Here is a 10,425-nt window from a genome sequence, read left to right on the forward strand (position 1 = left end):
TATCTAATACTCATAGTAAATGATTACTCGGCTAAGTGGGAGAATGTAAGATTAAATATATTATGTTTAATATTTAATCTATAGCCATCTTAATCATTTACATTATAGAGATCAAAATATATTAGAACCTATTATTTAATTAGTTGGTAATTGTTGATGGACCATATTACCCTTAGTAACTAATTAGGTTTCCTCCTGGGTGCTTATATAAGGAGAGTTATGTGGAGGTTTAAGGGTTACTCAGTTTCACAATTCACACCCCATAAGTCATAACATCAATAAGGTTTTCGGCCTCCTCTCCATAACCGATACCCTTTTCGGTTTCTAAGTTCCCATCATCAGTCAGCACCCTAAGGAGGAACCAAATCAAGATGACAGGCATGTCGAACTCTCTCACAGGATTCTCCTCTGCACTATCTGCTGTGACAGGTATGATTTATTTGTTTTCCTTTATGCACAAACAGAACTGAACCAACACTATATGCCTTCGACGATGAATATTAAAGTAGTCATATAGTACCTCCGTCGCGAGTAACCTTTGTCCGTTAAAAGCATGTTATAGGGCAGTAACTTTAGTGCTTGCAAATGGTGCAACAAGCGATATGAATATTAAAAATCACACCAATGGTTGGGTACATACGAACCCTAGTTGATAGTTCAAAGCTATTTGAACCTTTTGGATTTGAACCATGCTAAGTTTTCATAAACCCTATTAACATATGAGACCTGTAACTTCTTCATTTATTTAAAGCTAAGAACCTTGATTTCAAAATTAATCAACTGTTTGTTTCTTTATGATGTAGCCGGTGAAAGTTATTCCAAACAATGACAATTTAAAGACTAATGGCAAATCGTCAGATGCCTTTTGCCAAATGACAAGAATACGCACCACTAAACTACAACATGACTAAAGGAAATTAGTTACTGTATATATTATTTTTTAATTAATACATGTGGAAACTGTTACACAACACAACTTATACCCCCGATATCTTTCTTACAAGCATCATAGATTCTCGTTACATATTGATGATACTCGGCGTAGTAGGAACAAAAGCACGCTAGACGTAATTCACCACAACATAATTCGGATGGTGGTGTGCTGTCGTCAAGAGGACAATCCTCGATCTTCGATATATCGCAAGCCTCATGTGATGCCATCATTACCACGGTAATAACTAGTAAACCTGCAAGATACTTCATTATACCACAAAAGGAGGGAGATCAATATCAACGAACCAAAGTCGGAATATGAGTGTTTGAAGAATGTATTCTACTATTTATACATATTACATATATCATCAAATTTATGACTTCTGTTAAAAACAGAACTAGGCCTTAATGCAATATTTAATTATCTTATTAAATATCTGACCATTTATCCCACGACAAGTGTTCGATCATTTATTTTTCTATTTCCTATAAATACTTCAATGGGCATAACGGAGTCATTACCTTAATGGTGATCCCACCTAGCTAGTAACATACGCTACAATTTATCACTTTATGTTACAATATAAACTTCTATTTTATGTGGGGAGTAAAATGCACGGGTAGTCCCTGTGGTTTGGTGAAATTTCACCTTTAGTCCGCAACTTTTCAGAATTACACTCTTAGTCCCTGTGGTTTGACAAGTTACTCGAATAGTCCCTAAAGCGGATGAAGGTTACTCGGATAGTCCCTGTGGTTTGACAAGTTGTTACTAGGATAGTCCCTGTGGTTTGACAAGTTGCTACTCGGATAGTCCTTGACTCCTTGTCATTTCACACCCACTTAACTAGAAAAACTAACCTCCATCTGCGGCGGCAACGACAATTTGATTTGATTAGGACATGTTATGTTTGTTTGTGATTGACTGGATTTCACTCGAAATTAATGACCAACATGGTTGATATTGGTTCACCATTTACATGTTAACCAAGCATTATTAACCATTATACGTGTCTTATTAAAAAGATGAATAAGGGTCATATGAGCCGTCATGGGCGGACCTAATGCTTTAGCAGCCGTAGCACGGGCTACGGCTCAAGTGCGTATTCGTAGTGTATTTTTATTTTTATTTTTATTTTTTTGGTTTTATACTAAAGATACCCCTAAAATAATACAAGGATACCCCTAACCAACCCAAACTTGTAGGAGCCCCAGTGGCCTAAGTGCCCAAATTTTTAATAATAATGATTGAAATTGTGGCCCAGTTAGTTACCTATTTATTTTATTTTATTTATTTATTTATTGTCGCTTTTTTATATTGTGTGATTGCACGGTAAATTTTTATTTTGGATACAATGCTGACAAAAATGACCAAATTGCTGTTGAGTATATTGATGACATTTATGCCCCCTACAAGAAACAAGAGGTAAAGTTTGACTCGTTAAAAGTCACATAAAGTCAAATATTTCTTGACATTTGAACAAGTTTTTCTATATTATTGCAGATATTAAGCTGTGTTACACCGAGCTATATGTCACAACAGCGTGACATAACCGATAGGATGAGAGGCATTCTCATCGAATGGCTAATTGAGGTACATTATTAAAGTTTATAATAACTTATGATACCATACCAAATGCAGAACTAATGTTTATAACAACTTATGATGAAAAAAAAAAAAAAAAACAGGTTCATTACAAGTTTGAACTTATGGAAGAGACTCTGTATCTAACTGTCAATCTTGTTGACCGGTTCCTGTCGCGCCGACCCGTTGTAAGGAAGAATCTTTAATTCGTTGGAATAACCGCAATGCTTCTCGCTTGTAAATATGAAGAAGTCACGGTGCCGATTGTCAATGATTTTATTGTAATTTCTGATGAAGCTTACACGAGATCTTTAATAAGGTAGATAAATAAAATTATGTTCATTAGTTACCATATCAAGAACTTCAGATCTCGTGTAAGCTTCATCAGAAATTACAATAAAATCATTGACAATCGGCACCGTGACTTCTTCATATTTACAAGCGAGAAGCATTGCAGTTATTCCAACGTGTTGAAGATTCTTCCTTACAACGGGTCGGCGCGGCAGGAACCGGTCAACAAGATTGACAGTTAGATATAGAGTCTCTTCCATAAGTTCAAACTTGTAATGAACCTGTTTTTTTTTTTTTTCATCATAAGTTGTTATAAACATTAGTTCTGCATTTGGTATGGTATCATAAGTTATTATAAACTTTAGAGTAAACTGCCATTTTGGTCCCTGAGGTTTGGTCACTTTTGCCACTTTAGTCCAAAACTCAAACCTTTTGCATCTGGGTCCCTGTGGTTTCAATTTTATTGCCATTTTGGTCCAAAAATGAAATCAGGCCATATTTGTCTTATAAAATGCTGCAATTTTGTCATTTTCCTTAGGGGCAAATCAGGTCATATTTGTCTTATAAAATATGGTATTTATTTATAAAAAAGAAATGATCATTTTGCCTCTGCGGAAAAGGACAAAATAGCATGATTTTATAAGACAAATATGACCTGATTTCATTTTTGGACCAAAATGGCAATAAAACTGAAACCACAGGGACCCAGATGTAAAAAGTTTGAGTTTTGGACTAAAGTGGCAAAACTGACCAAACCACAGGGACCAAAATGGCAGTTTACTCTAAACTTTAATAATGTACCTCAATTAGCCAATCGATGAGAATGCCTCTTATCCTATCGGTTATGTCACGCTGTTGTGACATATAGCTCGGTAATATACTGGTACCGTACCAAACATGTATCGAACCAAAAGCACCGATACCAAGAACACCAAAAAATGGGTACCGAATTGGTACAGAAAATAATTCAGTACGAGAAATTCGGTACCGGTATCGAATCTCAAATGCTCATCACTATATGTATGTAACATTCATTAGTTCTTTCATAAAAAAAAGTCCTGACCTTTTAATAGTTATTTCTTTTGCTATCATATGATGAAATTCATCAATTAGTTCCTAAACAAAGTATCTAGGAAAAAAAAAACAACTCTGTATTGATGAGTCTTACAAAAATTGACGTTATTATGTTAAGCTAACAATTTGACACCATTTCTTCCTCGTATACATTTTGGATGTATGCGACATTTTTTTTATTTTATTGAGAATGAAAATCAATCTATTTGTAAAAAACTCAAGCCCAAAATCCAATGCAAGAAATCAAATTTTATGTATAGCTAAAAATATATATAAATGTAAGTTAGATATTCACACCATTCTTGTGTAAAAATATAAGGCTCGCTAATAGGACAGATAGATAGCATTCAAGTCGTATGAGCAAACACTTTAAAAGTGGAACTTACGCGAGATTGCCTACAAAATGAGTCATGATTAGTGACGTATGAACAAAATAAAATGTGACCGAGACAGCCACCACGCCCGAACCCATGATCGCCATGTCCACCACGCCTGCCTTCATTTCTAGCTTCTCTTACTGCTCAAAACAGAACCAAAAAAATAAATTTAAAATTTACGCAAGAAATGAAATCAGCTTGACAAGCTAGATCCTATATCATAATATCGCCACATAAAATTAAAAACTGAACAAACTAGAAAATGTGATACCTTACCCCATTTAGATTTCTTATTTGGTGTACACCTGCAACGAATAAAGAATGTGTTATATCGGGTCGAGTTGTTCAGTTGACAATAGCTAACGTGTTAGATATGATAACAAATACATGTGTGGCATTGCTCAACGAGACTTCTGTAGGGTCACAAGTTCGATCGCTGAAGTCGGGTTTAAAGGGATTGCAAAGAAGGGGCATCTTGGATTGATTGAAAAAGAGAGGGGTGAAATTTGGGGCAAAGTTGATATTGGTGACATTAGTGATGACTTGGTTGATGACATTAACAAGTTGAGAGGTGACTTCCTTGGTCCTCTATGAAGTTTCTTGAGCGGTGGCGTTGTCTACACATGGAAGAATGTTGTCTAAAACCGTATGAGCTGTCGGGTTCTCAACTCACTGATTCATTGATACACAACTATCTGCAGTCACACTATCACCCACAACACCATTCTTAAGTGGTAATTATCAACAAAAGTAAGCCTTATAATAAACCAAACTTACTTGTGCAAAACGAAGAACACTCCAGCCAATATAAATGTTCCCGTCACAAGAATCCATCCAAGTATCACAAGGCTGCGATGATTGAAAATGGAACGTAAGAAAATGGACGATAGCAGTGCATCACAATTTAACATAACTATCTCACTCACCTATAAACCATACATTGCATGCCAAAGATTGAAAACAATGCAAGAAGATAAATATAAGTTAGATATTCACACCATTCTTGTGTAAAAATAATAGGTTCTTCTTCATTTGAACAGATAGATAGCATTCAAGTCGTATGAGCGAACACTTTAAAAGTGAAACTTACGCGAGATTGCCTACAAAATGATTCATGATTAGTGACGTATGAACAAAATAAAATGTAACCGAGACAGCCACCACGCCTGAACCCATGATCGCCATGTCCACCACGCCTGCCTTGATTTCTAGCTTCTCTTACTGCTCAAAACAGAACCAAAAAAATAAATTTAAAATTTACGCAAGAAATGAAATCAGCTTGAGAAGGACAAGCTAGATCCTATATCATAATATCGACACATAAAATTAAAAACTGAACAAACTACAAAATGTGATACCTTATCCCATTTAGATTTCTTATTCGGTGTAAGGCAATCGAAGCGACAATTCGAGAAACATGAAATGACAATCAAAGGAATTCACATGCATTATGAGAGCATCATCCATGTAACTTAATGTATTCTTTTTCTTCTTTCTTCATAGTTTTCATGCAACGCCTTCATCAGATACAATCTGCTGAAACTCTACCCTGCAACACCTAAACAAGATACCTCTTTTCAGTTGTATAAATGAAAAGTGTAGACGAAATAAACTCAGTTTACTAACCACATAATTCTGCTGTGATCAAATTATTCAGCAGAGACACACCGTCCAATCCGTTACCCAGGTCCAGCAGCTCACTTGGAGTCTTGGAGTAGAGATAGTGAACCATTCGCTTTGTACCATACATTGATGCCACAATGACAGGAAGGGAGTTCCGGTCAGTATTTCTTTTTTTTAAGATGTTTTCAACTTCATCCCAAAAGTCATCATCCCTAATAGTGTCAACAACAAGTTGTGCGATCGTTCGAGTGTGTTCATCGCCTTGTTTTGCCCAATCTCTCCACGAATTTAGAGCAGTTGTTGTAGAAAGGGCCTCTCTACAAAGGGTTAACCTCTTCAACAAAATGTAATGAGGCGCAAATCGGGTTTTTGCAACCTTTAATAGCTCCAACTTTGAATTCTCTCTAAACATGGCTAAAACGTCGCCCTACTATTGAGAGTGACATTATAGTCGGTGTCATTGATTCTGGAATATGGCTAGAGTCAGAGAGCTTTAACGATGAAGGCTTCGGTCCTATTCCTGCAAAATGGAAAGGAGTATGTGATGGTGGTGAAGGTTTTGTCTGTAACAGGTAAGTTTGTTCAAGATTTAATAACATGGTTTGGTGGTGTAAATTTGAAAATCTAGACTGTTCATATAACAACCAAAACTAAGTTAGTACAAAGATTAGTTGTTATGTTCAAGAAACATAACTTTAACATACATATGGTGAGGAATTTGTTAATGGCATAGAAGTTCAAAAATGCATTGATAAAAAAAAACTAGTACAATCCAATTATACAATGATCATTCTTAGAAAAAAATGATTCTCCTCAAGAAGGAATATACCTTTATAATCAATACTTTGCTAACATAGACTTATCATCTTGTTGATGCATCACAAAGTTTATATATGTAATAGTCTTCTATGTCGATTTGAATATTAAAAGTGTTTTAAATCTCATCATTATATAGGAAGATAATTGGCGCACGTACGTTTAGCCTTCAAGGTTATAATAAGTTTTCTGCTAGAGACACATCTGGGCATGGGACTCATGTGGCGTCAATCATATCCGGTAGGGATGTAATAGACGCAAGTTATTATGGAATTGCGAAAGGAATTGCTAGAGGAGGTGTTCCCTCTACAAGAATCACGGCATATAAGGTATGCTATCACATTAATTGCTTAGACATAGATGTTTTGAGCGCTTTTGATCATGCCATTGCTGATGGAGTTGATATAATATCAGTCTCCATAGCTCGCCCTAGGCTAGTCGAGCTTACTTTTGACCCAATTGCGATTGGGGCATTTCATGCAATGGAGAAGGGAATTCTGACAGTGAATGCAGCAGGAAATGATGGTCCTTTGTTATCCTCTATCAAAAATTATGCTCCATGGACCTTGACTGTGGCTGCAAGTGATACTGACAGAAGAATTGTTGATAAGCTTGTTCTTGGGAATTATGAAGAACATGTGGTGAGTAGCATATTAATTCCTAGCTTGCTTGTATTTAGGTCTTCTAATTTGGTTGTGTTTGACATAATTGAATGTAGGGTAATGCTATTAATCCTTTCTTTTCAAGTGTTAAAACGGTGCCTCTTGTTTATGGGAAAGAGCTCCCAAGTAGTTGCTCTGAAATTGAAAAAAGGTAAAATTTATATATATAAACCACAACATTTTCAAGTTATCTCTATACGAATAAAACTGGAAGATATATGATTTGCTAATCTTATTCTTGTTTATAGGAAGTGTCTTCCAGAATGCTTAGTAAGTAGCTTCATCTACCAAAAAGTAATTATGTGTGATCAAGATCGTTCCTTAAGGGAAATTAAAGCATCTGGAGCCTTTGGTTGTATCGTGCCAATTTCTTTTCAAAATAATTATTCAGAGATCATGCCATTTCCTACTATAGCGCTACCTACAGAATCTCTCGACTTTGTCAAATTATACAAAAAATATGCCAAGTAATGACCTCTTTCTATCAAACTTCTCGACTTATAAATGTTTATTTTAGTTTAACACATAATTGCCACTTGCCATTTGAACAGAGTACCAAAAGTGCAAATTTTAAGAAGTGAGACAATTAAGAATCCGGGTGCTCCTTATGTTGCTTCATTTTCTGCTAGAGGACCTAAGGAGCAGAAAATGAAGCAACGTAACGAGCACCCGGATTCTTAATTGTCTCACTTCTTAAACTTTGCACTTCTGGTACTCTGTTCAAATGGCAAGTGGCAATTATGTGTTAAATTAAAATAAACATTTATAAGTTGAGAAGTTTGATAGAAAGAGGTCATTACTTGGCATATTTTTTGTATAATTTGACAAAGTAGAGAGATTTTGTAGTTAGGGCTATAGTAGGAAATGGCATGATCTCGGAATAATTCTTTTGAAAAGAAATTGGCACGATACAACCAAGGGCTCCAGATGCTTTAATTTCCTTTAAGGAACGATCTTGATCACACATAATTACTTTTTCCTTGATGAAGCTACTTACTAAGCATTCTATAAGACACTTCCTATAAACAAGAATAAGATTAGCAAACCATATGTCTTCTAGTTTTATTCGTATAGAGATAACTTGAAAATGTTGGGGTTTATATATATAAATTTTACCTTTTTTCAATTTCAGAGCAAATACTTGGGAGCTCTTTCCCATAAACAAGAGGCACCGGTTTAACACTTGAAAAGAAAGGATTAATAGCATTACCTTACATTCAATTATGTCAAACACAACCAAATTAGAAGACCTAAATACAAGCAAGTTAGGAATTAATATGCTACTCCCCACAAATTCTTCATAATTCCCAAGACGAAGCTTATCAACAATTCTTCTGTCAGTATCACTTGCACCCACACTCAAGGTCCATGGAGCATAATTTTTTACAGAGGATAACAAAGGACCATCATTTCTGTTGGGTTCATAGGCTTTAGGGTAGTCGGCCCTAATTAGGGTTAGCCGGCCCTAGTTATTAGGCCCACTTAGTTAACTTGTTGACCAAGTAGGAAACCCTAATCTTGTTCTATAAATACTTATGATGTAATTGTAGTCTGTGTCATTCTGAAAACAGTTGTGAGCATCTAATAAAAGTGAAACCCTAGTTGCAACCCGTGGACGTAGGTCACCTTGACCGAACCACATAAATTCTCGTGTTCTTTATTTTCTGATAGTGTGTGTGTGTGTGTATAACCGCTTCCGCTCGAGCCTACTCTGATTCGATACCCCTAACAAGTTGTATCAGAGCCAAAGGTTCAGTTAAATACACGGTTCACACGGTTATCGCAGGAGAGGGAGAGAGAGCTGGACGAGAGATCTTGATCTATTGTTGCTGCCGTCGCCGCTGACTTGTTTACGGCCCGTACCTATTCTCTGGTTACGGCTCGTAAGGTCTAGGGTTTGCGACGTAGGGTTTGCTGTTGCAGATCTGGTGGTTTTGGGGTGTTTGGCGATTAGGGTTTCGGTTCTTAAACCCTGGTTATTCGCTGATTTTACGCTCGGGTTTGCAAGAGAAGTCGCTGGTTCGGGTACTTCGGGTTTCTGGTTTATTGAAAGTTGCTCGGGTTTCGGTTGCTTGGTTCCTTGTGGTTTCTTTTTCTGGTTTTCTCGTTTGTTATGGCTGAAGACGGGAAGTTCCGAATCGAGAAGTTCAACGGTATTGATTTTGCATGGTGGAGAATGCAAATAGAGGCGTTGCTTGGTGAATGCGATTTGGATGTGGTACTGGAAGAAAAACCTGCTGGAATGGATAAAGCTGCCGAAGCAATTTGGAACTCAAAGGACAAAAAGGCAAGAGGTAAAATTACATTGGATTTGACGAGGAGCATTGCATTTAATATCATGAAGGAAACAACTGCTCGTGGTATGTTAACAGCTCTGTCAAATATGTATGAGAAGCCGTCTGCCAGTAATAGAGTATTCTTGATGAGGGAACTGTTTTATATGAGAATGAACGAGGGCAGTTCAGCTGCTGATCACATTAAAGAGGTCAATTCAATTTTGTCCAGTTTAGCAACTGTGGGCATGAAGTTGGATGATGACACTCAGGCTGTGGTTTTGTTATCTTCCTTACCTGATAGTTGGCCAGGATTTGTGACAACGGTCACTGAAACTGTTGGAACTGGAAATTTGAAGTTTGATCGGGTCCGGGATAGTGTTTTGGATGAAGACGTTCGCCGGAGGAACACTAGTGGAGGATCTACTTCTGATATGTTCAGTGTTAGCAGGAGAAGAGGTAATAACAGACGCAGTGGGAGTCGTGGGAAAAACTTGTTTAAAGTTGGGAAGAATGTGAGGTGCTGGAACTGTGGTGAAAAGGGGCATGTTAAAAACAAGTGTCCTGATCCTAAGAAAGAGGATGGTAACCAGCATGTAAACAGTGTTGCGTCAGATGAATCTGACGGTGACGTACTGGTTTGCTGTGAAGAGTCTATAGATTCTTGGGCTATGGATTCCGGTTCTTCGTTTCACGCCATGCACAGCGGGGAGACGATGGTGAATCTGAAAAAAGGAGACTTTGGAAATGTACGATTAGCTAACGGTCATGTTCTTAATGTTATGGATATGGGA

General features: G+C 36.9%; 2 protein-coding genes and 1 long non-coding RNA gene across 3 annotated transcripts; 2 read left to right on the plus strand and 1 right to left on the minus strand.

Annotated features, from left to right (window-relative positions):
- Nucleotides 1-2,314: 2,314 nt before the first annotated feature.
- LOC110895958 lies at nucleotides 2,315-2,744 on the plus strand. The gene is made up of 3 exons (XR_002567473.2): nucleotides 2,315-2,356; nucleotides 2,435-2,524; nucleotides 2,620-2,744. It is a non-coding gene; the product is annotated as an uncharacterized LOC110895958 (long non-coding RNA).
- An 82-nt stretch (nucleotides 2,745-2,826) lies between these two features.
- Nucleotides 2,827-4,249, minus strand: LOC110895957 (cyclin-B2-3-like). The gene is made up of 2 exons (XM_035981398.1): nucleotides 3,608-4,249; nucleotides 2,827-3,087 (listed from the first exon to the last, which is right to left on the minus strand). The coding sequence occupies exons 1-2, from the start codon at nucleotides 3,668-3,670 to the stop codon at nucleotides 2,827-2,829; spliced, it is 324 nt and encodes a 107-aa protein (XP_035837291.1). The 5' UTR covers nucleotides 3,671-4,249.
- A 2,130-nt stretch (nucleotides 4,250-6,379) lies between these two features.
- LOC110893553 (subtilisin-like protease SBT4.3) lies at nucleotides 6,380-8,039 on the plus strand. The gene is made up of 5 exons (XM_022140657.1): nucleotides 6,380-6,480; nucleotides 6,836-7,337; nucleotides 7,415-7,509; nucleotides 7,607-7,825; nucleotides 7,910-8,039. Exons 1-5 carry the CDS (start codon nucleotides 6,380-6,382, stop codon nucleotides 8,037-8,039), a joined length of 1,047 nt encoding a protein of 348 aa, XP_021996349.1.
- Nucleotides 8,040-10,425: the final 2,386 nt, after the last annotated feature.

Source organism: Helianthus annuus, chromosome 12, assembly GCF_002127325.2.
Source record: "Helianthus annuus cultivar XRQ/B chromosome 12, HanXRQr2.0-SUNRISE, whole genome shotgun sequence".
NCBI classification, from domain to species: domain Eukaryota; kingdom Viridiplantae; phylum Streptophyta; class Magnoliopsida; order Asterales; family Asteraceae; genus Helianthus; species Helianthus annuus.

Excerpts from the sequence above, each read along its gene's own strand:
- LOC110895957 (XM_035981398.1), bottom strand. The coding sequence starts at position 3,670 with ATGTCACAACAGCGTGACATAACCGATAGGATAAGAGGCATTCTCATC. Across the intron at positions 3,088-3,607 it reads TCATCGATTGGCTAATTGAG|GTTCATTACAAGTTTGAACT; the intron begins GTACATTATTAA and ends AAAAAAAAACAG.
- LOC110893553 (XM_022140657.1), top strand. The coding sequence starts at position 6,380 with ATGAAGGCTTCGGTCCTATTCCTGCAAAATGGAAAGGAGTATGTGATG. Across the intron at positions 6,481-6,835 it reads GTTCAAGATTTAATAACATG|GAAGATAATTGGCGCACGTA; the intron begins GTTTGGTGGTGT and ends ATCATTATATAG. Across the intron at positions 7,338-7,414 it reads GGAATTATGAAGAACATGTG|GGTAATGCTATTAATCCTTT; the intron begins GTGAGTAGCATA and ends AATTGAATGTAG.